At 45.1% G+C, this 26,834-nt stretch overlaps 1 protein-coding gene and 1 long non-coding RNA gene across 6 annotated transcripts in view; one reads left to right on the forward strand and one right to left on the reverse strand.

The window, feature by feature from the left end:
* UBA7 (ubiquitin like modifier activating enzyme 7) overlaps window positions 1-26,834 on the forward strand; it is a 51,657-nt gene that overhangs the window by 7,163 nt on the left and 17,660 nt on the right. For 4 of the 5 annotated variants that reach the window (XM_083603611.1, XM_083603613.1, XM_083603612.1 and 1 more), the window contains exons 5-18: window positions 1,248-1,354; window positions 2,578-2,668; window positions 3,238-3,382; window positions 3,757-3,854; window positions 4,674-4,824; window positions 5,018-5,175; window positions 14,553-14,663; window positions 15,662-15,742; window positions 19,139-19,294; window positions 19,535-19,700; window positions 21,977-22,173; window positions 23,377-23,441; window positions 24,663-24,843; window positions 26,288-26,362. In XM_083603611.1, coding sequence (XP_083459737.1) covers window positions 1,248-1,354; window positions 2,578-2,668; window positions 3,238-3,382; window positions 3,757-3,854; window positions 4,674-4,824; window positions 5,018-5,175; window positions 14,553-14,663; window positions 15,662-15,742; window positions 19,139-19,294; window positions 19,535-19,700; window positions 21,977-22,173; window positions 23,377-23,441; window positions 24,663-24,843; window positions 26,288-26,362 — 1,782 coding nt within the window. The remainder of the gene's footprint in view (window positions 1-1,247; window positions 1,355-2,577; window positions 2,669-3,237; window positions 3,383-3,756; window positions 3,855-4,673; window positions 4,825-5,017; window positions 5,176-14,552; window positions 14,664-15,661; window positions 15,743-19,138; window positions 19,295-19,534; window positions 19,701-21,976; window positions 22,174-23,376; window positions 23,442-24,662; window positions 24,844-26,287; window positions 26,363-26,834) is intronic. The other variant, XM_083603614.1, reaches the window with a different exon arrangement.
* LOC310757914 lies at window positions 1,295-12,377 on the reverse strand. The gene is made up of 3 exons (XR_014545566.1): window positions 12,297-12,377; window positions 5,590-5,731; window positions 1,295-1,415 (listed from the first exon to the last, which is right to left on the reverse strand). It is a non-coding gene; the product is annotated as an uncharacterized lncRNA (long non-coding RNA).

The following is a 26,834-nucleotide window of genomic DNA, read 5'->3' on the forward strand; positions in this document are numbered from 1 at the left end:
CAGAGCTGTGTGTCTCATGTCATGGGAGTGACTTTAGTGAAGATAAAAAATCAAACTCTGGTCACACCCACACTATCTGTTTAAAGTGCATTTTCCCCACCTCTAAAGCACATGACTTCCCCCAAAGACTCCTGGGAACTGTAGTTGGTGAAGCGTGCTTGAGGGGAAGCCACAGTTCCCAGGATTCTTTGGGGGGGGAGCCATGGGGTGCTGTGGATGTGACCACTGTTTCCAGTGCTTCAGTAGGCTCTGACCTACATCAGTGGGAGAGCTTTTGCTCTTAACCTAATGAAAGCAACAAGACTGTTGCCCATGCCCAGCTGTTTCTCATAGTGGTAATTTATGGCCTACTGATCATCAAGTGCCACTAACTGTTTTGTTCTGAAGCTGCACCTGAAGCTCAAAGTGGGGTTTAGCTCTCATGTCTGTGGTTGGTTGGGATAGCTGCAGTGTGTTGGGTGGCATACCACTGCCTGTCATTCGATGGTGCAGGTGATGATCCAGCGAGTGAGGGATCAGGAACAAGCAGGGACAGAAGCACCACTGCAGGGTTGTCTCATGGGGCCAATTAGCTACGTAAGCTGTGCTCAGAAATAACCAACCAAAATGTCAAACTAAGCAAGTTTTTGAGTCCACCAGAGATCTTCATCAGATTGGTTGTTGAAGCAAAACAGATGGGAGAGATGGGGTGGGGGGAAAGCTGGCTCAGTATTGATGTTGAGAAATTCTGCTTGGAGACAGGGAAGCCTAGCAACAGGTGGTGATTGGCTAAGTTCTCCCTTATAAGCTGTATGACACAGCAGTTTGTTGTTGGAGTGTTGAGTTTGGAATAGGAGTTTGAATCTTGTCTGTGTATATATAGTAACTTGTACAAAGCTGTGCTTTATTCTGCTGTATATAATAAAACTAAACAAAAATCAAGTTACTAGTCAGCAAGCTCCTGTTCATCATCCTGGAATTCACTAATTTGGCAGCTGGTAGCAAGAGTTATGGTTAAGATCCATCAACAATTGAAGTCGTAATATCTGCACTGATGAAAAATCACTTTTATTGTATAGCCTCGGAAGAGGCATAGCTATGGAAGTTGTTGCAAAGGGCCCACACTCCAGGATTTACCACTATGTGACCCGCTGTCATTGATGGGGAACAGAGAATCTGTTTGGAAAGTGCTCTCTGTTGTGCTGTTTCTTAGCCCCTTACGTTATGCAGATCACTATTCTGATACTATTCTGCACCAAACTTTACAGGTTGTGGTCCTGAGTAACTCACCCTTGGAGGAGCAGCTGCGAATCAGTGATTTCTGCCACACCAAGAACATTTGCTTTGTCCTAGTTGACACCAAGGGCCTGGCTGGGTAGGTGTTGGGGGCTTCTGTCCTTGTCCCGAGGCTGGGATGTTGGAGTGGTGCAGTGATTCTGGGTGGAATAAGAGGTGGACTAAGAATTCGTATAAGCTGCCAGCATTCTGGCTGGGCACCTCAGGGTGGGGATGGGGGAGAGATTTGATTCAGTTTGCATTTAAGGGTGAACTTAATTGAGTTCATTTTTTTCTGAATCAAGATATAAACCCAAGCACAGCTGTCCTTCAAAATTGGCACGTTTTTGAATTTTGCCATGAAGTTTTCCAGCCAAGCACTGAGTACAAAAATGCATATACCGGTGGTGGCCATTTTAGGCACGTCCAATTAACGTATGATCACCTACACATGGGTCCTTTTGGACCCAGAAGAGGAAGGGGGATGCTTATATGTACTCCCCCCAACGGGCAAAGGGGCCTGGAATGGGACCTGCGCACGAAATGATAATCACCTGTAAATTGGTAAAGTGTGCATATGTTAGTTGAAACAACAAAAATGGCACTATATTATAATAAATTGTTTTGTTAAAAAATGTGCATTGTTGCACACTGCCCCAATCCCCAAGTGCTGTGTGATTCCAGGGGTTCCGTGCTTACCCAGGGTTCAGTTTCCTTGGAATGAGGGACAGCAGAGACAGTGGTGTCTTTATAAGATATGGTTTGTTTACACATATATACATCCTGAGCCTATGATGGAGGGACTCACAGCATTAGCACCCCAATATGGTCTTGCTTCTCCCATAACTATAGCCTTGCATTCCAACAGAAATCAAGCCTGGCTCTCACTCCATTTCTAGTCCAGCTCACTCTCCCCTGGCTTTTGCCTGGCTAGTTCAGCAATGGAATCCTCCACTAGATTTTAACCTTTTGCTGGATCTAGGCATTAGAAGGGACTCAGGTACCATGCAGACTAACCCACCTCCAAACTCTCAACTGTATATTAGAATTTGCACTAATATTCCAATTAATTTTCATGTGGGCTTTCAAAAAAATATTTGCAAACGGAGGTGGAAATGTGGAGAACTGAACTTAAAACTGGGAAATGGAGCGAAAGTGAAATTGACGCCTTCATCCTTCCATAATGCAGGATGAAGGTTCTCTGAGCAGGTAGACCCCATGGGTGGAAGTGAAGGGGCTTTCTCAGGGTGGAGCAGTGGCTGAGTGTAGGGAGGAAAACGAAGTAGAAGTCTGACTTCTTGAGCTTTGGTCTTTTGGCTCCAGGCAACTTTTCTGTGATTTTGGAGAACACTTCATTGTGCACAATCCTTCAGAGGCTGAACCTGTCTCTGCTACCATTCACCACATTACCCAGGTAATGTCTCTTCATCCAGATAACATCTGTCTCCTGCACTTTATTGCCCTGCTTGTGTCACCCTTTCTGAGCTCATGTCCTTCACACCCTGGATTGAACATGCCTCCTTCCAAAGGAGCCCCCAAGATGTCTTTCCAAGCTTGGATAATAATAATAACAATTATTATTTATACCCCACCCATCTGGCTGGGTTTCCCCAGCCACTCTGGGCGGCTCCCAACAGAATATTAAAAACACTATAAAACATCAAACATTAAAAACTTCCCTAAACAGATGGAGTAACCATCTAATCAGATGCAGGCAATCCTTTGATCTCTCAACCAGAGTCTCCTGTTTTCATTGCTGTGTTGTTTTATTGTGATTGTTTTATTTCATATTTTAATTATGGACAATTATATTTTAATATGTTAATGCGATTGATTTATTGCATATTTTAATTATGAGTATTTATTTTTTAATGTAACTGGTTTTTTTCTACTTTGTAAACTGCCTAGCAGCTTGCTTTGGTATTAAGTGGTGTATTTAACCGTAGTAGTAGCAATAATAATAATAATATACTCTTCCCCCAGAGTAACCCTGGCATAGTGACTGTGGCGTGTGACAATGAGGAGAGACAAGGCCACCACTTTGAGGATGGTGACTGGGTGAAATTCTCCGGGGTTGAGGGGATGACAGAACTCAACACCTCCGAGCCCTGCCTCATCCGTGTGAAAGGTAACAGGCCCTCTGTTTCTTCCTTCTCCTCATGTCTCTGGGTACAGTGCCTGCCGGCACACAGAAAGTGCCCAGAGGAGAATAGGGGGACAGATGTGGATCAGGAAGATGGACAGGCAAAGATTATGAGAGTGGAGTTTAACAGAAGGATGGGGTGGCACTGCGTTGTGGGGAAAGACGCATCATGTCTCTCCTATTAGGAACCTTGTGGGACTTCACTAGTGAGTATTAAAGCACCTGATAGGACAAGAGACCTCCAGAAGAAATGCAGGTGTCTACCTTGCAGAGAATGGGTTTATATCATTTTATTTGACTTCAGTCCCATTGAACAACTAAGAGAACAGACTTAATGTTTGTGATCTGTGTCTGTTTAGGAACCTGCAGCTTGGAAGTTGGAGATACATCTTCTTTTTCTCCATACAAATGCGGTGGGATCATCACCCAAGTCAAGATACCTCAAAAACACTCCTATGTATGTTCTTGTCTCTGGCGGTGGTGAAAAAATGTGGTTATTCTTTTCTAGCTAGTTCATAGGGGGCCAAGATGGGCAGAGCTTATTGCCAGGGCTGAGCATTTTAGCTGGAGGACTCAAACAGGACTGCTTCACCAGGGAAGAGACCTCAAAACTGCTGTTCTAGAGCCTGGGTGCAGAACGCCAGCCCAAGCAGCTAGGGAGAGGATCGAGCTCCATGCTCTGCATGTCTAGGATCCCAGGTCCAGTACACAACATCTGTAGATACAGCTGGGAAAGGCTCCTGTTTGAAACCCTGGAGAGCCACTGCCAGTCAGTACAGACAGTATTGAGCTAGATGGGCCAGTGGTCTGACATGGTTGGTATAGCTCCTATGTTCAGCTATGGTGAGGAGAGGCATTTCTTGAAGTGTGTCGCCTTAAAGTAGGAGTGGGGAAATGCAACCCAAGGGTCACATTACCTCCTGGGCAACTTTCTGAGGCCCCCATGTCAGTGGTGGGTGGGTTGAGACTCAAAAAGTGGGTAGGGAAATGGATTGTGTGGCGTTTTCTTTGTACAGTAGGGCACACCCAGGCCACACAAAGGTCTCCACACTCAAGGAGGATGCAGAGCAGGGCACATGAAGAGCATAGCCTGAGGAGAGGACAGGGAGGTGACTTGGAGAGGAGGCCTAGCCTGAGAGAGTCCTGAGGGAAGGACAGTGATGTCTAAGGAGCTATATTCAGCTCCTGGGCCTGAGTTTCTCCACCTCCTACCTTAAAGAGAAGGATGTGCATTAGGTAGTTCTACTCCTGTCCACTAATCTCTCTGTATTCCCAGGAATCCCTGCGTACCTCCAGGGCTAATCCTAAAATCAGAATCCCGGATAAGGGGAAACTACCTCGCTGTCGCTCCCTCCATGCTGCCTTCTGGGCGCTGCATGTCTTCCAGCGGGAGATGAAGCGGCTGCCTAGGCCCAGGAATCAGGCAAGTCTCCCCAGTTGCCTTCATTCTTCTTAGCAATCCCAACCGGCCTCCCAGGCTTCCTCATGTTTCCAACCCTGAGCAGGATATTGTCTCCTTCTGCAGAGAACGTCGTTACTTTTCCTGCAAGTAGCTCATTGTAAGCTTCCTCAGATAGATTCTTTTCCCAGCCTCATCCATCTTTACTCCTCAACAGGCAGATGCAGACAAGATGGTGAAACTGGCACAGACCGTCTCTTTGAGCAAGGAGGAGGAACTGCAAGAAGACCTGGTGCGGACATTTTCCTACGGATGTTCTGGTGACCTGAGCCCTATCAATGCCTTCATCGGAGGCCTGGCTGCCCAAGAGGTGCTGAAGGTGAGTGGCAGGCTCCTGTGAAGAATGAAGGCAGCTTTTTGAGCTGCTTGGAGGTCACTTTCCATGAGGCATCTGCGTTTCAAGAAGCTGCTGCCAGCGTGTGGAATGTGTGAAATACTAAAGTGGTTCGAGTGTGGAACAAGGGTTCGAATCCCTACTCAGCCATGAAGCTCACTGGGTAACCTTTGGACAGCCACTGCCTCTCAGCGTAATCTACCTCACGGGGTTGTTGTGGGGATAAAATGGGGAAAAGTGTGTATTGAGCTCCTTGGAGGAAAGGCGGGATATAAATGTTAATAATAATAATAATAATAATAATAATAATAATAATAATAATAATAATGTGGTAGCTAAGAGAATGAGGGAGGCCCCAGTCTGCGGCTGTGTTCACACTTCCATATAGTATACACTCACTGTGTTTCCGGTGCCTGGTTTTTAATCTGCTTCAACACCAACTTCACACTTGCTGGCGCCCTTTAGTCATTCCTAATCCATCTCTAGCCAGGGTGTGAACACCTTTGCATAGGGTAAAGACATCCCTGCCCGTCCACGCCCCCTGGTGTGTACAAACAGAAATGAATTTTCACACAATGAAGCTGTGATGGCGTGAGCAGCCAGGGGGGGGGGAGGTATGAAATACTCCTGAGGGGAAAAACCAAGAACTTCATTGCCGTCTAAGGCATTTTTGTGAACACACTTTTGAGTCTCACCTGTGCCATGAACTCATTTGGTGGCCTTAGGCCAACCTGCTTGTTTTCCAATATGTCCAAACTTCTGCAGTAATAATACTGATTTACCTCACAGGGTTGTTGTAAGAATTTCCATTAGATAACACATGTGAAATTATTTGAATGCATCACAGCACAAATGTTAATGATTGTTATTTTTCTGTTATTTATTTAATACATGCACGCACACACACCACTTCATAAAAGAATCCTTTTAAGAAGTTTACATAAAGTGTTCATAAAGAAATACCAATAAAACTACCAATAAAAGCAACGGATTTAAAAAATAAATATTATAAAATTATTAATATATATAGGTATTACGTTTAAGAAGCAAGAAGCATCCTGAAGCTACAAGCTTCCCATCAGTTATGAGTGGATCACCTGAACATTTCCTGATTGAGCCCAGAAGTGGCAGGTGCTTGAGTTTCATGCTCAGAAAGGCACTTGCCCTGTCCCCTGTGACCCATTTGCTTCTGTGTCACTGCTGAGTTCAGGTTGCTGCCTGCTCTCCTTTGTAAACCAATCTAGCTGGTTTTCTTCTGGATTTGCCAGTTTAGGATTATCAACTCACAGACCCAGCTAGGCAGTTTTAAATGAGTGCAGCTATGAGGCAGCTGACATGCAGTTTTGCAACAGCTACTACTTTGGATCATCTTATACAAAGGAAAGAAAACTGTTTCGTTTCAGTGTTAACTTGGGAATCGTCAGACGGGGCACACCTGTCCCTTTATACCGTATTTTTCGCCCCATAGGACGCACCGGCCCATAGGACGCATCAAGTTTTTTGGGGGGGAAATAAAGGGGAAAAAAATTATTTTCCCCCCAGGCGCTTGTGGTGCCGGCAGCGGGGAGAAGCGCTCTTCTCCCCGCAGCCCGCCTTCAGACCAGGTCCGGGGACAGCGGGGAGACGCGCTGCGCCTCCCCACTGTCCCCGGAGCTTGCGAGGCAGGCAGTGGGGAAAAGCGCTCTTCTCCCCGCCGCCCGCCTTCAGACCAGGTCCGGGGACAGCGGGGAGACGCGCTGCGCCTCCCCACTGTCCCCGGAGCTTGCGGGGCAGGCAGCGGGGAGAAGCGCTCTTCTCCCCGCCGCCCGCCTTCAGATCAGGTCCGGGGACAGCGGGGAGACGCGCTGCGCCTCCCCACTGTCCCCGGAGCTTGCGGGGCAGGCAGCGGGGAGAAGCGCTCTTCTCCTGGCCGCCACCCTCAGACCAGGTCCGGGGACAGCGGGGAGACGCGCTGCGCCTCCCCGCTGTCCCCGGAGCTTGCGGGGCAGGCAGCGGGGAGAAGCGCTCTTCTCCCCGCCGCCCGCCTTCAGATCAGGTCCGGGGACAGCGGGGAGACGCGCTGCGCCTCCCCACTGTACCCAGAGCTTGTGGGGCTGGCGCTGGGGCTCTCCCCTCTCACTCTGCAGGCTTCAGCGAAAGCCTGCACTCACCCTATAGGACGCACACACATTTCCCCTTCATTTTTGGAGGGGAAAAAGTGCGTCCTATAGAGCGAAAAATACGGTAGGTTATTAGAAGTGCCAGGTGGTGACTGTCCAAATGCCTTATGCTCAGGGCTGATTCCATGTTTCAGGGGGTTCTCTGCAAAGTATCTCCTGGTGGGCCCACTCCTCTCTCAGAGGGCCCTGGGGGGGCTCATCGGACTGCAGTGGCAGTGCTCTAAGCCAGCAATTGGCATCTGTGCCTGGACTACTTTTTGCTTCCCCACAATGCTCTAGGGCAAGGCCAGGTCAACAACAACAACAACAACAACAACAACAATAATAATAATAATCATTTTTATTTATACCCTGCCCTCCCCAGCCAAGGCTGGGCTCAGGGCAGCTAACAACCAATAATAAAAATAAGTTGAATGAATACAACTTAAAAACAAAAGGAGGAAATTATGGGGAATTAGGGGAAACGGAAAGGTTGGCGAGATCCAATCTGCATGGGGTGCAAAGTCAGGGGGGGAAGATTTAAGGGGGGCATCCATAGTGGGGTTCCGACAGCTGTCCAAGGATACCACATAGTGACGCCACTCCCGTTTGAGTTTCTGTTATTTAAACCTATAATATAATGCCTGAAGAGCTACACAGAGCTTCTGAATCATGCAAGTTCCTCTTTGTGTATTATATTGAAGTGTGCAAAGTGCGAGGATTGAGTGCTTATACATCTGCTTCAGGAAATAGCTGCTTGCACAAGTTATTGCTAACTGCTTCCCAGCATTTTCAACTATGGGTGGGGAGTGTCGTTTCAATAGTATCCTTCACTTGCTTTAAACCTTTTTTTTACAAGCATTTATTGTTTAATAATTTAAACAAAAGCACATTGATATTAGGCTGCAGTCCAGATCCCTGACTGGCAGCTGTAGGGCTTGATAGAGATGCATAACCATCGCTGCATCTTCTTTTTTTTTTTTTTAAAAAGATATTTATTAAGATTTTACAAAAACATAGATAAAAAAGTCACATAGAAAGAAAGAAAATACAAAAAGGAAGTCATAGAAAAATACATAAAAAGGAAAAAGGAAGAATAAAAATACAAAATACAAAAAACAAATAAGTAAAAAAAAAGAAAATTAAAAACAAACCCGTTTTTGGTAACTTTAAACTCATTAGCTTGTTTCCTTGACCTCCTCACACCTCCCCTTTTTGTATTCCCATTTAAATAATCAAATCAGCAAATCCTTACCCTCTTTCATTTATCTTAACTCTATATCTTAACATATTATAACTCTATATTTTCATCCATTTATCAATTCATTTTTGCATATTCTTATTAACTTTGTTGCTAATGCCACTTATTTTCAATCCAACATCATTTTAACATTCATTAATTTTACAGTGTTTCTGAAGATAGTCTTTAAATTTCTTCCAGTCTTCTTCCACCAACTCTTCTCCAGGTCTCGGATTCTGCCAGTCATTTCTGCCAATTCCATATAATCCATCACCTTCATCTGCCACTCTTCCAGGGTGGGTAACTCTTGTGTCTTCCAATACTTTGCAATAAGTATTCTTGCTGCTGTTGTTGCATACATAAAGAAAGTTCTATCCTTCTTTGGCACCAATTGGCCGACTATGCCCAGGAGAAAGGCCTCTGGTTTCTTCAGGAAGGTATATTTAAATACCTTTTTCATTTCATTATAGATCATCTCCCAGAAAGCCTTAATCTTTGGGCACGTCCACCAAAGGTGAAAGAATGTACCTTCATTTTCTTTGCATTTCCAACATTTATTATCGGGCAAATGATAGATTTTTGCCAGCTTGACTGGTGTCATGTACCACCTATATATCATTTTCATAATATTCTCTCTTAAGGCATTACATGCCGTAAATTTCATACCAGTGGTCCACAACTGTTCCCAGTCAGCAAACATAATGTTATGTCCAACATCCTGTGCCCATTTAATCATAGCAGATTTAACCGTTTCATCCTGCGTATTCCATTTTAACAGCAAGTTATACATTCTTGAAAGTATCTTAGTTTTGGGATCTAACAGTTCTGTTTCCAATTTTGATTTTTCCACCTGGAAGCCAATTTTTTTTGTCCAAATTATAGGCCTCTCTTATTTGATAGTAATGAAGCCAGTCTCGCACTTTATCTTTTAATTTCTCAAAACTCTGCAATTTCAATTTGTCTCCTTCTTGCTCCAAAATTTCCCAGTATTTCGGCCACTTGGCCTCCATATTGAGCTTTTTCTGAGCCTTTGCTTCCATCGGTGATAGCCACCATGGGGTTTTATTTTCAAGTAAGTCTTTATATCTTATCCAGACATTGAACAATGCTTTCCTGACAATATGGTTTTTAAATTATTTATGTGCTTTAACCTTGTCGTACCACAAATATGCATGCCATCCAAAAACATTGTTAAAACCTTCTAGGTCCAAAATATCTGTGTTCTCAAGAAGCAGCCAGTCTTTCAACCAGCAGAATGCTGCTGATTCATAGTAAAGTTTAAGGTCTGGCAGGGCAAATCCACCTCTTTCCTTTGCGTCAGTTAATATTTTAAATTTTATTCTAGGCTTCTTGCCCTGCCAGACAAATCTAGAAATGTCTCTCTGCCACTTCTTGAAACAGTCCATCTTGTCCAAAATTTGCAATGATTGAAACAGAAATAACATTTTTGGCAATACATTCATCTTTATAGCTGCAATTCGACCCAACAAGGAAAGCTTCAAATTTGACCATATTTCCAAATCTTTTTTCACTTCTATCCAACATTTCTCATAGTTATCTTTAAATAAATTTAAATTCTTAGCCGTCATATTAACCCCCAAATATTTTACTTTCTTAACTAATGTTAAACCTGTCTCCTTCTGAAACCTCTCTTTCTCAATTGGTGTAAAATTTTTCTCAAGCACTTTAGTTTTTGACTTGTTCAACTTAAATCCTGCCACATGACCAAATTCTTGAATCAGTTCTAATACTCTTTTCGTACTAGATTCTGGCTCCTGTAACGTCAAAACTAGGTCATCTGCAAAAGCTTTCAATTTATATTGTTTAGCTCCGACCTGAATACCTTTAATTAGACGGTCCCTTCTAATCATATTCAGCAAAACCTCCAGAACCGAAATAAAAAGCAATGGGGAAATTGGGCAGCCTTGTTGTGTCCCTTTCTCTATCTTAAATTCCTCTGTCATCACATTATTAACTATTAACTTAGCCTTTTGTTCTGAGTAAATTGCTCTTATACCATTTTCAAACCCTTGGCCCACCCCCATTCCCTGAAGATTTTTCTTCATAAAATTCTAAGAAATATTATCAAAAGCTTTTTCCGCGTCTATAAAAATTAAAACTGCTTTAGTATTGATGTTCACTTGCAGCTTCTCCAAAATGTTAATTATATTCCTTGTATTGTCAGACAGATGTCTACCTGGGAGAAAGCCGGCTTGATCTTTATGTATCTCTTCAACTAATACCTTTTTTAATCTATTAGCCAAAATATCAGCAAAAATTTTGTAATCCACATTAAGCAGGGATATGGGGCGGTAGTTCTTAAGTTGTGTCTTTTCAGACTCAGTTTTCGGTATAAGTGTAATGTAAGCTTCCTTCCACGACTCTGGCGCCTTTTCCCCCTCCAAAATTTCATTACAGACCTCCTTTAGTGGCTGAATTAACCAGTCTTTCAAAGATCTATAGTATTTGGAGGTTAGACCATCCGGCCCTGGAGATTTGCCCAACTGCATGTTCTGAATGGCACCTTCAACCTCCTGTTCTGTAATTTTATGATTCAACATTATCTTATTTTCTTGAGAGATTTTTTGTAATCCATTTGTTCTTAAAAATTGGTCTAAATCAGTCTCTTTCTGTGGCCCTTGTGTATATAGTTGTTTAAAATATCTCTGGAAGCACTTTCTAATCTCCAAAGGATTCTGTATGTTCTTTCCTTCCACATCCAAATTTGTGATGGTGTTTAATTTTTGTCTTTTTTTCATCTGCCAGCCATCGCTGCATCTTCAACTCTGCTGATTGCACTTGCCAGGGCAGACTGAAGTGGGAGGGAAAACATGGTCCTTCCAGGCATTGGCTCCCAGACTGGGGTAGCAAAGAGGCCTGAATTGGACTTGTTGCCATCATGTGATGACAGCAAGGCTGATTAGATCCAGCAGACAGATCCGGTGCCTGCCCAGCCACCCCTGAAACCCCCTGTTTCATGGGTGTCTGTTGTCTCTTGCCAGTTAGAATACTACTGGTTGTAGCTTCTGCCCACCATTTGGGCAGGCACCTTGGGGCTTCACTTGTTGGTGGGGCTCCTCCACCAACGGTGGAGCTAGCTCAGTTGGTAGGGCATGAGACTGTTCATCTCAGGGTCGTGGGTTCGAGCCCCATGTTGGCCAAAAAGATCCCTGCATTGGAGGGGTTTGTACTAGAGGATCCTCGTAGTCCCTTCCAACTCTTTGATTCCCCCAGAGCCAAGCAGGGCTGGGTGACGGAAGGACAGCTTGGAAGTTTGGACAGCCAATCACGTTGGGAGTGGGAGTGGCCCAGGCCTTCAGAAATGTATATAAGCAGTTGCTTTGCCCCTGTTGTCCAGTTCTGTTTGTTCAATAAAGGTTTTTGCTGTTGTCACTGTCTTGCCTTGTGGGAACCCACCTACACCATTACCTACTTGTCTTTCATCTCTCATGCATAGGTAGTTTTTGCTATAACTTTGGTTTAGGGGGTAAATCAGAGAAAGGATATGCAGTGGATTATACTTCAGAGACCTTATTTTTGTTCACTTGTGAATGTAGTGTTTTGCTGCTGCTGCTGTTTTTTGTTTGTGTGTGTGTGTGTGTGTGTGTGTGTGTGTGTGTGTTTTACAGTGTCCACCAAATGGCATCTTAAGCTTTGAGGATTTTTGAAGGTTAGGTTTCTATCAGCTAGTTCCCTTATCTCTGTTCAGTCAGCTGTCGGTGACTGACCTGGAAAGAGATCTTGGGGTCTTGGTGAAATTGATGAAGATGTCGACCTAATGTGTGGCAGCTCCTGTGAAGAAAGTGAATTCCATCTTGGGGATAGTTAGGAAAGAGAATTTGAAAATAAAACTGCCCGTATCCTGATGTCATCACTTGGAATGCCATGTATAGTTTCTGGCCACCTCATCTCAAAAATTATATTGGAGAGCTGGCAGAGGTGTAGAAAAAAAGGCAATCAAAATGTTCCTTGGGCTATGAAGAATGGCTATGATGCTTGGGGCTTTTTAGTTTAGGAATAAGTAGGGGCATGATAGAAATATATAAGATTATGTTTGGTGTGAGGAAAGCGGATAGAAACCTTGAGATTTAGGCTGCAATCCTCACACAATCACCAGGGAGTCAGGCCCATTGACCATGATGGGACTTACTCCTGAGTAGATGTGCACAGGGTTTGGGTTGTACGGTGAGTGAATTTTGGCAGCCACAACTTCAATAACTACTTCATTACTGGCTCATTTCCATATCTGTGGCACCGAGCTTCCTCATCTTGGCACCTTCTCCCCTTCCCTTCTGCTTTCTCAGGAGCAGATCCAATTAAATGTGATTAAAGGGCACGTTGACAGCTGGGAAATCCCTGTGTTGAATATTACACCTGCTTTCTCAGCTCACTGGTGGCTTTAGGCAAACCACGAGATTGCAAGCTCCATCTGCAGCTGTGAGGATATGGTAGTACTTTGGAGCAGGGATTTGGGACCTGTAAAAGTCCAGATGTTGCTAAACCCCAGCTCCCATCGTTCCTGACCATTGACCATGCTGGCTGGGGACTGGAGCACAACATCTGGAAGGCCACACAGGCCCTCCATGTGTTCCTTGCATGGTTTTTGTAGATATTAGTGAGCGAGGCCAAACTCAGTGTGCTGTTTATCACATAGTTTTCCCTTGTGTTTGCCTTTACTTTCACAAATTACCAGTGCAGAGCACCTAATCAGGATCGGGACACTGGCATGCGGTGGGAGTGGGTGGGAGGGAGTGGGTTTTAATAATTTCCTGCTCCTCACATTGTGGTCCCATTCTGGATTGTGTGTCTGCAACTTGCATTGGGAGAGAAATGCTTTCATTTGAGTGCTTTGAATGTACTTACCACACTTATAGAAAAGCAAAGTTTATTGGTTGCCAAATATCTTGGGGTCTGGGCCAAATCTGTGACTGACTGCTGAAGATCTTGAAGCACAGGTTGGGCAAGATATTAACATGCTGTTTTCCAGAGTGGAATATCTGATTCTCTTGAGGTGTTAAATGACAATACAAGCTGAAGGGTATATGGGTTGCCAGGAAGGGTGGCCATGTGACCTACTTTGCAGGGAACAGGCCTCTGTCTGAAGGTGTCCTCTGTTTGAAAAACTGTCCAGCCCATGTCTGGTTTCAAGACACAGAGAACTGTAAGAAGGGAGAGCAGGAGAGGCCTTGCTTGCCATCAGCAGTGAGCAGTAGGCTCAGCGGGCACAAAAGATCACCTGGTCACAGTCTTCCCTACCATGGTGAGATGTAATGCTTGCTATTCACAGCAACATACTGCCCCTGACACATAGCAGTTGTGGCTAGTAGCCACTGATAGCCTTTCCCTCCATGAATTTATCTAATCCTCCTTTAAAGTCTTCTAAGCTGGTGGCCACAACTTCTTCTTGTGGGAGCGAGTTCCATACTTTCAACCATGTGCTGCGCATGTGTGTTTTGTACTGAATGGATCCAAAATATAATGGGGGTGGGGGGAAGAAACGCCTCGTATATAAATTGTAGCAATACCTCTTGTTAGAATTTCCATCGTAGTTTTCATACATGCTTTTCAGCTGCAGGCGAATTTGTTGTCTTTGCTGCAGAGATAGGTCATTCTGTCAGCTCCCAGCACGACTGGGTGCCCAACAGAGCTGCTGCCAACATGACTAGAGTGGTGTGGAATGACGAGAGTTACCATCTCCTCACCACAGCAGTGCTCTTGTGCCTTAATCAGTGGTGTAAAACATAGAAAACAGAAATGTGCAGCTTTTCCTGACACGTAGATGAGATCATGAGAAGCATTACCTGTTGAATGTTGGCCTGACGTGCAGCTGTTAAAGCACAGGAGCCCCCTCCAGAGGAAGAAAGCAGGAAAATTTGAACAGTATGTTCCATGAGTTTTCTGTGTGGCTGCTCCCTCTTCTCAAACCCAAACGTGCAGTTATAGGAAGGGCTGAGCAGTTTCCTCCTTTTTTTCTCTGTCTGCAGGCTGCCTCAGGGAAGTTCACTCCTTTGGACCAGTGGCTGTACTTTGATGCTTATGAATGTCTGCCTGAAGAGGAAAATACCGTGCAGCTGACTGAGGAAGACTGTGCTCCAGTATGTGACAAATTCTGCAGTTTGTACTTTTCCGTTAGAGATAGGATGGGATCACAGTTCTTTTTCTGCCTCTTCCAAGGCATTCCAGACTTTTCCACGAAGGAGTTTACTGTGTGTTTAGAGCTGTTTTTGTTCCCATTTAATTTGTGTAGGGTAATGATGTTACCCTCAAACAGCACCAATCTCAATGCTTTCCTCTATAAATTCAAGGTTTTTTGATTTGGAGATAATGTGATTAAACTGAGGAAAATTGTGCTCCAGACCTCTCCAGTCAGGGTTGCAGATTGTTCGCTTTGGTTTTTGTGGATGAATGGATCAGTTCTCTTTGCTGCTCCTCTTTCAAAACCCACTAACTCCTCCATGCTTTCATTTCTTTTCTGGCCGTGCTATTTCCAGGGTGCTTCTGAACAGTGGTATTTCCCGCCCTTTTGAGCCCTCAGATTTACACAAAAGCAGAAAATGGCAGAAGTGTGTACTGAGAATTTGCCTGACACAGTGCTTTTGCACATTTCTTGGGCGGGGAAGGTGTGTGTGTGTGTATGCCTTGTTGTTGCTTGATTGGCATAATTGAATCAACAAATTAGAAGGCAGCAATAAATAGAAAAGGGAATGACTGGAAAAGGCAGAAGTTTCTCCTCATATCCAAATTCAAATAGATATGTGGGGGTGTGGGGGGTATTCTGATCCAATTCAAGTGTGGAAAAAGTAGATTAATAGCTCAGTAATGCTCAAACGTGGACAAACCTTCTGGCAGTGCATCTACACACCCTTTCTCATGCTGATCTCTCTTTACTGGAGCTGGCTAGGGCTGATGAGAAACTGCAGGCTCTACATTCCTGACATATAGGCCGCCCTCTCTCCTACTTGATTCAACACCCACACAGTGCCCAAATTCTAAATCTGTTAGAATGGGTATAGGGCCATCCTACAGGGATTGTGTTGCTCTCCATCTGTCGCCTGCTGGGTCTCTAATGTCTGTCATCTCTCTCTTTTGACAGCGTGGCAGCCGCTATGATGGGCAGATTGCTGTCTTTGGGAATACCTTCCAGGAATGGCTTGGGAAGCAGAAATACTTTGTGGTGAGTTGGGGCAGGCTGGGTGAAGCCAGGTTCTTCCCACACAAGGCATCATGAATGTATGTAACTCTCCGCCACAAGGTCTTTCAGCCTGACCTACATCCCAGGGATTTTGCAAGGGTTAAATGGTGAGGAAAGACATGTGCCACCTTGATAAAATTGGAGGAAAGGTGAGGTGTAAAAATAATAAAGTTTTGACATATGTAGTTCTTCCTAATGACCCTGACATTTAAGATTGTATTTGGATTACATATTTTGGACTAGGGTTTAATATTGAAAATGCGTTGTTGAATATTGCAAATGGGTTGTTGGCAACAGAGTTTTTTTTAGTGTATCAGATTTTCTATAGTAAGGGTAAATATGAATTAAATGGCTGCAGGGGGTGGTAGGCAAATACAGGCTGGCCCTTTGATGTCAACAACATTGTGTGGATACTGCCAAATATTTGCCTACATGAGGGGCACTGGTCTCACCTGAAAGCCACCCACCTTAACTAACCAGGCACTGATGCCGTGATGAGAGTGGGTAGACTTTTCCAGTGTTTTCCAGTAGAGGGAGTGTTGACTCCTTTAGTTTGAGCGATGACACTAGATAGAAGAAGAACGATTTTTGTATGATGAGTAGCTGACCTAGATCTGTTCTGCAGCTGTTACTGAAGTTTCTTTGTAAACATGACATTTGCTAGCATAACAGCCAATGCAGGGATTTTGTCCCAGTTAGCAGAGTCAATTGTTAAAGGTGGACTTCCAGTTGTTGGCTGTTGTTTATTATACCATTGGATTATAGTGCAAACAATTATACCAACGGTTACTAAGAGCTATATTACAAGGGGTCACTTTCTGTAGACCTGAATGCCTAGAAAAAGTGGGCAATTCTGCCATGCATCCCTGAGAATCTTGACCCAGGAAAGGAAAGGAAAGGAAAGGAAAGGAAAGGAAAGGAAAGGAAAGGAAAGGAAAGGAAAGGAAAGGAAAGGAGGATGGTGGACATGGGTTCAAACTTTTGTGGCTTGAAGGGAATATTTAAAAAGAGGCAGGTAGGATCTGAAGAAAGCTCCTGTGTTTTTAGGAGGTGGAACTTCTCCAGCCCACATGCCTCTTTCTAGCTCAGCTCAAATATCAGAATAAGAGTGAAGAATGCACATTCTCTCTGTATATATAAAATACTCCACTTTGCGTAACCATTCTTGATTTGCTTATTACGCTTTCACCATAGAATTGGAATCTTCTGGGTGCAGAATCCAGAAATTATGGTGCAGATAAAAACACCCTTCATTATATGTAATTACAGTGGTACCTCAGGTTAAGAACTTAATTCGTTCTGGAGATCCGTTCTTAATCTGAAACTGTTCTTAACCTGAGGTACCACTTTAGCTAATGGGGCCTCCGGCTGCTGCTGGAGCACAGTTTCTGTTCTCATCCTGAAGCAAACTTCTTAACCCGAGGTACTATTTCTGGGTTGGCGGAGTCTGTAACCTGAAGTGTCTGTAGCCTGAAGCGTCTGTAACCCGAGGTACCACTGTAGTGCATAAACTCTGACTAGATAAAAATTCTCAGTATTCTTTCTTACCCAAAATTCTTAGAAAACCATCCCTAAAGTTTCATATTATGTTTGCTATTAGGCCATGTATGATTTACACTCGTAGAATGCATTTCTGTATTCTGATTGATTTATTGCTACCTCTGGTGAAAGGTGGACTTTGGTCCTCCTGCCCTGCCAAACTCATCTGTGCATCCCATGTATATCTTTTTGTAAACCACTTTGAGGTTTTTTACAATCAAGTGGGGTATAAATTTTGTGAGATAGATAGATAGAGATAGATAAATAGAACCATTGTAGCATGCAGTTAACTTTTATAAAGGTAAGAGCATGGTGAGGTCACCAGTAAATATCAGGCAGTGTGCCGCTGAGTCATGTTCTGGTAATCCTGCACTTCACAACAGTTTCAAAAAGAGCTGGTAGATAGTTGATTTATAAGATAAAAGAGGGTTGGGTTGATGTTACATCCTTGTTTTACTCCTTTTTCTTGTTTGAAGGCCTTGTATTGTTCTCTCTGTGTTACAAACATTGGAAGAATTGGCACATGGATCTAATGAGATTGTGGGTTTTCTTTCTAGTTCTTGTTTTGTAGCAAAATTAAGACTTGGTACAGAATGCCAGATGGAGTCAAAATGTATTTCGAAGTCAAATATTTTCCCTTGCCTTGACATGTTTTGGCTAGCGAACATCTGTTGTAGAAATTGTGGCCAGAGGTTCACTTATAGAATCATAGACCTGTAGAGTTGGAGAGGACCCTGAGGGAGATTGTTCAGTTTGTCATTTCTTATAAAGTGAGCATCCATGCTTTGGAACTGCGTTAGTAAACTGTTTCAGATTCTACAACAGTTCTCGGGTGCTGTTGCAAATGCTTATTCCAGCCTCTGTAATTATAATGCATTCTCTGAGAGAAGTGCAAATGTTCCATCTGTTTTCAGGCCTCATTGAACATAAGGTTTCCTTCGATGTGACAAATACACAGTCATATAGAAAACTTTTTGTCAGAACTGAAAACCAACAAGGAATTCCTTGGGGGAAAGGCTATTGGAATTTAATGTCTAGCCTTTCAATAATAATAATAATAATAATAATAATAATAATAATAATAATAATAATAATGTGTGTATTTTGAAGTTGTGCATAACTTAGGGGGCTTCCAGACTAATTTGGGGTGGGATTGAATCACATACCAGCAAATTCAGGTTGATGCAATGAGAGTTGATTGGGAGGGCTTGCATAACAAACCCACTTCCCCAAAAGATCTGAATTTGGAAACCAATGGGGGAATGCCCTGGGAATAATGCTTGACACCTAACCTCCCTATAAACAAATCAGAGTGAATGTTTGTTAAATTGCCAATGTCAGCCAATCCCCTGGCCAACAAACCAAGATGAATGCTCAATAAACAGGTAAATAAATGGGTCATCAGGGAGTGCCCTGATTCCTATGTGTTTTTCCTGCATGGCAACCAGCCCAACAGCACCCATGTGGAGCAAAACGTTATACAGTGGTACCTCAGGTTACATACGCTTCAGGTTACAGACTCCGCTAACCCAGAAATAGTGCTTCAGGTTAAGAACTTTGCTTCAGGATGAGAACAGAAATTGTGCTCCGGCGGCACGGCAGCAGCAGGAGGCCCCATTAGCTAAAGTGGTGCTTCAGGTTAAGAACAGTTTCAGGTTAAGAATGGACCTCCGGAACGAATTAAGTACTTAACCCGAGGTACCACTGTATCTGAAACAGCCACATGTAACTTGGAGAGGTATCTCCTTGTGTCCCCTTGCCCCAGTCACTTGAGTCACTGAGGTCATCTTGGCTCAGAGTGCCATGGGCCTTCAACCAATCTTATTACAATTTCCTCAGGTGGGAGCTGGTGCCATTGGCTGTGAGCTCCTGAAGAATTTTGCCATGATTGGCTTGGCTGCTAGCGAGGGTGGGAGCATCACTGTGACGGACATGGATACCATTGAATATTCCAACCTCAACAGGCAGTTCCTCTTTCGACCAGGGGATGTGTCAGTAAGTCTTGCAGTGAATATGGTGGAAAAGAGGTTTGGGTGAGGCGGTGCTGGGGACAGTTTGCCCAAGGAATAAATCTCAACAGACACGAGAATATTCACAAACCTATTTGTAATGTTACAGGGGAGAGGGTGGGTTCTGACTTGACTCTCTAACAAGTGCCCTGGCCAATGAACCCAGGCAATAACCAACTTCTTTCTACCCTGGATCTCCCTAGTAATATTCCCTTTGTTCCTGTAGAAGCAGAAGTCAGAAGTGGCAGCAGCTGCCGTAAAACTCATGAACCGCCACATCAATGTATCAGCACAGCAGAACCAGGTTGGACCAGACACAGAGCACTTCTATGGGGATGACTTCTTTCTTGGCTTGGATGGCGTTGCCAGTGCCCTGGACAGTCTGCAAGCCAGTGAGTGTTTCATACAGAATGCCTGTGTTGTAGCCACCAGCTCCCTGTAATAAGCATTCCATGCTCAGAATGAATTATGTTACGCAGACTTCTTTGAAAGTGCTTATTTTATATGATTAATCACCTACTTAGCATTTTCCTAACCACTTTCAAGTATTGAAAGCACCACTCAGACATTACGTTTGCTTACAACAACCCTGCAAAGTAGGCCAGTTTTTGTAAATAATAATAATAATTATTATTATTATTATTAATGTGTTAGTAATTTATTATTATCCCCATATTGGAAATGGAAGGCTGAGGCTGAGGCAGACTTGCTTAAGGTCATGCAGTGAGCTCAGATGACATATAAATCAGAAACCTTGATTCACAGTGCAATCATTTGTGCACTTACTCGGAGGTAAGCCCCTTGAATTGCCTAGTAAGTGGGTATAGGGTTGTAGCCATAGCCTCTGTTCTACACTGTGATTTCCTTGTGGGTGGGGGAATGGGGAAATAATGTATACAAATTCTAGTACTGTTGTTTCTCACAGGATGTTGACAGTTTTTGCAGGCTGGCCTAGAGTGTAGCGCAGAAGGGATGGCGGGAAGCTGCAGGCAAAGGCAGTATGTGTGCAGGGCAGGCATACATAAGCTGGAGGTCATCATGATAAAGGCAAGGACAGGGAGTTGTATAGGTGGACACAGAAGACTCTCAACTTTTTGTCTCCTGGTCACTTTGCTCATGGACACGTCAGCTAATGAATCATTAACATAACCTGCTGCACACATTTTTCAAGCTTTATCCTATGAACTGGCAGACAGAAAACAAGCATTTTTTTTAAAAAAAAGGAACAGATGTTGAGAGATTGACACCCGTGAGTGTTGGGGGCTGCCCTCTAACCGGATCCAGACTAGATGGACCTGCTGCTGCTGTGGTCCAGCCACCTGGTGCTTCTTACACAGAAAGTCGATCCATTGCTGGGGGAAGAGATCCCATGTTCCTTTGTGGTTGACTGCATTGTGTATCTTGCTGATAGATATTAAAGGGGAGGTGAACCTAGGGAGCTAGAGTCAGGCTGTTGGCCCACCCAGATCAGCATTGCCTCTCTACTGACTATGTAGCAGCAACTCTCCATGGTTTCAGGAAGCAGCTCTTGTCCAGCAAGACTTGGGAGAGTGCAGGAATTGAACCTGGGTCCTTCTGCATGCGAAGTAGCTGTGGCCGTTCCCCTATGGGTATGTGAGGCAGGGCTGGCTAAGTCAAGGAGCTAGAAGGCCTGCATAATAAAAGAGCTGCTCTCACTTCTTGCCGAAACTGCCAGAGGCATCCCAGACCAAATCCAAAGTCCAGAGTCTTTGAAGTGTCTTGCAAATGCAGGCCCACAAAATATACACAGTGCTGATAAACAGGAAAGCTCTCTTGCTGTGTAGAGCAGGGAAGTCCCCAAGTCAGATCTTGAATCAGCTGTGAACATCCCTGGCTGGCCTTAGGCAAACCACAGTCTCTCTGCTTCATCACCTTCATCTGTGCTGTGATAATCCTGGCCTACCACACAGGATCGTTGGAAGGATGATTGAAATAGCTGTGTGTGCTTTTAATAGCATGCAAACACTGATAACAGACCCTCCAAGTGTCCCTATTTTCCAAGGACAGTGCTGGGTTAACAGAAGCCATCCCATTTTCTGATTTGATCCTGGAATGTCCCGCTTTTCCTTAGGATGTGTCCCGATTTTCATCGGAGAAATGTTGGAGGGTATGTGCTAAAGAACTTGCAAGTGTCACCGTCATTAATTAACGGTCATAATACCCTGTTGGGGTTCAAGCCACAGACCACCAAACACACACTGAGCCATTATCTCCTGCTTTGCACATCTATAAAAAATGGAGGCTTTGTATGTGCTGAGGAGACTGGAATGGCTTGGCATCTACAAAAAAGGAGCCAGCAGACCATACAGACAGAAGAGTGTATTTGAGTGACAGAGGCTCTTTGTAGAGCTGGACGAAAATGTCTTGGGATACATTTTTTTGAAGAAAATAATATATTGAGATTTCTCTTTTATTTTCCCTCCCTCCCTCTCTCCACCCAATCAGAAAAAGAAGTCCACTTTGCAGAAGTTTGTCCAGCTCTTTTCCACCATTTGTGTGTGTGTGTCAGCTGCCATTCTGTCAGAGAGAATTCTGACAGGAAATTGCTGGTGTTTGTGTGTGTGTGTGTCAGATGAAGAAGGTAGGGCACTGCAAAGGATCTTGTGTCCCGTCTACCTCCTCTCTTTCTTCCCCTTTCCTCCTGCAGGAAAATACTTGTGCCAAAGGTGTGTGCAGTACCGCAAGCCTCTGCTTGATTCCGGAACGGAAGGCACCCGGGGCCACGTCCAGGTCTTTGTGCCCTTTCTGACAGAGTCCTTTGGCCAAGCTCGGGAGGAGGAAGAGACGCAGTACCCTCTCTGCACCCTGCGCCACTTCCCCAGCACCATCCAGCACACACTACAGGTGGGGGGGCGGGAGGCTGGTTTTTTCCTGGCCTCCTCAAATACTGTTACTTATTCTTTCAGCCACAGATCCACTCTGCAGTGCCTGCTGCTGCCAAAGAGACCCCTCTCCTGCCTTTCTCTCCAGTTGGTCCATGCCTAAAGAGGGAAAACTCTCAGCTGCCAAGCTCCTCTTCACTCCTTGCCTGGCCCCTTGGCTTCATTTACTCTTTCCAGGCAGCTGCACGAGGGCCAGGGCTGTCAACAGCGTTGACGGCAGGATATGGGGTCCAGCTGTTTCGCCCAGAAGCCAGGCCAAAATCCTTCGCCCTTTGCAGAGCTTCAGCTGCTTCTCCCTTTTCTGTGGCAGGGCCAGACAGACCTCTCTCTCTTTTTATCTCACACTGCCCTGGTGCCTTTGCATGCCCCTGCTTCCTTCACTCCATGGAGCAGGAGATGCTGATGGGGAGGCTGTCTGACTGGGCCTGTTATGTAGCATCAGGACCCTGAGGAGCAACAGGGGCAGGAGTTCAGTTTTAGGGAATGGCACTAGAGTTCCTAGACTGCACTGCAGCCCTGCAGCACAAGCCCTGCTCAAGGGCTTCCACTTGCACCACAGGGCCTTCCTTTCCTCTTGGTGCCCACCATGATTGGCTCTGGGGTGGGGGGGGGGGTCAGGAGAACCTCCAGAACTTCGCATAATGGGAAGAGAACTGCAGTACCTGGACTGACAGGACATTCATCACAGTGTGGTATTGAATTCCAACCTATATCTTTAAAGCACATTTGAAGCATATTTCCTCCCCTCAGAGAATTATGGGCACTGTGGTTTTTTAAGGATTGCTGAGAATTGTAACTCTGTGAGGGGTAAACTACAGTGCCCAGAATTCTTTGAGGGAAAGAATGCGCTTTCAATGTGCTTTAATGTTACGTGTGTAAGGTAAAAAAGGTAAAAGGGAAAGGACCCCTGGACAGTTAAGTCCAGTCAAAGGTGACTATGGGGTTGTGGCACTCATCTCACTTTCAGGCCGAAGTAGAGTGTGTATACTGCCTTAGAACCAAGGAACAACTGGAAGGAAGAGGTGGTCTGAGGCTGCAGTCCAGTGCCCATTTGCCTGAGAGTAAGCCCTGCCTTTTGCCTGAAAAAATGTCCCTAACCCTGTTCTAAGGGACCCCAAGTAACTGCTGACAAAAACTCCCCTGCCCCCATCTTTTTCTCTTGCAGTGGGCCCGAGATCAGTTTGAGGGACTTTTCAAGACAAAAGCAGAAAACGTCAACACATTCCTGAAGTGAGTATGGGGAGCAATCTTGACTGAGGTGATGTGGTAGATAAATTGGCAGGAGGGAAAGCTTAGAGTGGGCTGTGTAGGGAATAGAGTGGATTTTGTTAAGGAGTCTTCTGGGTGAGGTAGAGGGAAGTTTACCACACATTCATATCCCACCTCTGAGCTGTAGTAGGAGCTGCTGCATCTGGGGTAGAAGGTGGAACTGCCTAGTGGCAGGACCCACTCAGAGCTCCACGTGCATAAAATTACTAGTTATACACTCAGTGCAAAAAAGGGGGCTCTGCAGCCGCCTAGAAGACATATTGATCATTATCCAAGTCCCATGATGACCACAGGTGGAATTTGCCTTGTTCCTAGTGGTGCCATTTTGGTGTGCTATACCAGTATGGTGTAATGGTTAAAGTATCATATTTGAATGTGGGGGGAATCCTAGCTGCCCTGTGAAATTCACTGGGTGACCATAGTGGGCCAGTCCCTGCCTCTCAGCCTAATCAGTTGGTGTTAATGGAATAACCCCCATTCATGCTGCTCCTTGGGGGATGGTTGGGATAATACATGAGACAAACATGCTCAGAAACGTTTCCCTCCCTCTGCCCCCTGCTCTTGCCTTTTAACTTACCTGATGTCAAAAGGCACTTGGCCACTTCATTCCCATCCTGATTGCTTGTTTTGGGAATCCACAAGGGTGAGGTTCCTGGGCTGGAATTCTGATACCTCTCAAAGAAGGACCTTCATTGCCCCAAGACTCTAGAGCCAACCTCCAGTTGGCAAATATGAGAAGAAGATGCTAGACTAGATGGGGCTTTGGTCTGATCCAGCAGGGCTCTTCTTATGTCTTAAACTATTCTAGACATAAGACAGACAGATTGGTGTCTGTTAGCTGCCCTGGGCATTTGGAGAGGCATCATAGATATTTCTAAGCATGGAATTGATAACAAACTACCTACTACAACCGTTCTTCATAGGAGAGTCTCTTTGGGCTTCTATTTAGTGAGCTCCCTTTTATCGGGTTTCTGTCCCTGTCCCCGCCTTTTTCATAAATTGGCAGGCAGCAAGCCTCGAACGTGCGACCGGCGCGGTAATCGGAAGGTTGCACGTTCGAGGCTTGCTGCCTGCCAATTTATGAAAAAGGCGGGGACAGGGACAGAAACTACCTACTAGGAAGAATTAAGAGCAGTGTTATCTCAAAATTCTGCCACAAACGAGGTCTGTTGTTGTCTACAGGGATCCCAGCTTCCTAGAGTCCCAAGAAATGGAGGCTGTCAAGATGCTGGAGTCAGTGCGCATCAGCTTTCAGGAGAAGCCATGCAACTGGAGAGACTGCGTGGTCTGGGCTCGGAGACTTTGGGAGCGCCTTTTCTCCCATGACATCCAGCAGCTGCTGCATAACTTCCCACCTGAGCATGTAAGGGCCCTGCCTCTTTCCCCGGCCATTTCCTGGCTCCTAGTGTGGCGCTTTTCTAAGCACTCCTTTGCCTTTCTCTGTTACAATCACTCAGCACTGGCTCTGAGAGTTGCAATCCAGGTGTCTGGAACCAAATGCAGCAGACTTCTGTTGGCAGCTGCTTAATGTGAGATATATTAAGACCAAGTGGTAGTCTTTGCAAAGCCCATCTTTCAGTTGGTTGGTGTTGCCTTCCAGCCACTTGTAACATTAAGCCTCCTGTGGGAGATTCCTACTCACCCTTAGCCTCAACACCTGTAGTTCTCACTCTGGGCTCTTTCTAGGTGGACCCACACCACCATTTATATGACCTGGTTCACATACAGCATCTCCAATGGCTTTAATTGCACAAAGAACCAGCTGCTTATAGCTTTTGGCTCCACAGCAAGGCACAGGATGGTCACAGCAGGGCTGGCCCAAGACATTTTGCTGCTTGAGGATCACATAAACACTCCATGACCGGAAGATCACTAGACTGCACTTGAATCTTAGTTCAACACAGCCAATGGGGTAGTGTCGCCACTGCACCTGAGGAGAGCAGGATTGTTTCCTGGTATGTGACAGGCCTGTGGTACTCATAGCTTTGATCTCCAGTCACGGCTCAGGAGGAACGTCTGGGGCCCAGACACAGTTACTCACTCTGCCTAATGGTAGGGCTGGCTGTGGGTTGGAGGCAAACTGCACAGTCAGTTCCTGAAACAGCAACCGAGAGGCCAAAGGCAGGCAATCTGGTCCAGGAAAGCCTGACGGTCAGGCTGGACTAAGCAGTCTGTGTAACACCTCAAGCAACAAGTTGTTAAACCTAGGACAGTTCTTATATAAGGTCAGCAGGGCCCTTCTTAATGATGGTGCCATGGGTTCTAGAGTACATTCTCTGGGCACTGAGTCAGTTGCTCCCCTCCCTCCATTATGAATCAGGCTCCTTCCTTTGGACCTGGCACACAACAGAGGCTGGTATTTGACCTCCTTGCAGTCCCAGTGACTGGACAGCACTAGTCACAAATGATTGGCTGAAATAATTTTGTGGTTGGTGGTTATGTTTTGTCCCAGGTGTCTTGGTGGAGTGAAATTACATGGTTTTGGCATACGAGTGAGCCAATGTTCGCTTTCACAAGGAACCTAGTACTGCTGTCTGAACTCTGGAAAATCAACAACATGCACGTTTACATATTTTTTCCTTGGCCCTTGACTTGTTCTCTCTTCCTTGGCTGTGCACAGTCTCTCTCTCTCTCTCTCTCTCTCTCTCTCTCTCTCTCTCTCTCTCCAGTTCCCATCATTTTAGGCTGCAGAAACCTTTGGCCCTCTTCCAGCCCTTGCTTGGCCTGTAGAGTTTCTTTCCTTGAACTTCTCCTCCTGCTCCCTCTGATGCTGCTTCCTGACTGATCTCATCTGTCTTTGTCCCCAGGAGACCAGCTCTGGACTTCCTTTCTGGTCAGGGCCCAAGCGATGCCCACAACCGCTGAAATTTGACAGCAGTCATGTGAGTGGGGAGCTCAGCTTGAGAAGTGGGGGAAACTCAGGATGCAATGGAGGTTGCACCCTCAGCGCGGAACATCTAGGAGAGATCAGGACATTTACACAGCTAGGTTCACCACTTCCTAGTCTCATGGTCAAAGAAAGGGATGAATGTAACTTTTCTGAAAAAAGAAAAGAAAAAGCAATAAATGGAAATTAGTGCCTTTTTTATTCTTGCTGTCTAGAGCAGGTGGAAACCCCTTATCTGTTTTTCACCTTATTTATTGTGTAAAATAGCACCAGCATGTTCCATGACACCCTAATTGATGAGCAGGAGGTTGGCTCTGTTTTTCTCATTTGATTGATCTGCCTAGTTTAAAACGGTGAACTGACCAGGAACCGAGCCCATCTTATACCTCTGTAGAATTGTGGGTTGCAAATGACCCAGGATCCAGCACATTTGGCATGTAAGATTCCTGAAATCATTGTTCCCACCA

Source organism: Podarcis filfolensis, assembly GCF_964270895.1.
Source record: "Podarcis filfolensis genome assembly, chromosome: 2".
Lineage (NCBI taxonomy): Eukaryota > Metazoa > Chordata > Lepidosauria > Squamata > Lacertidae > Podarcis > Podarcis filfolensis.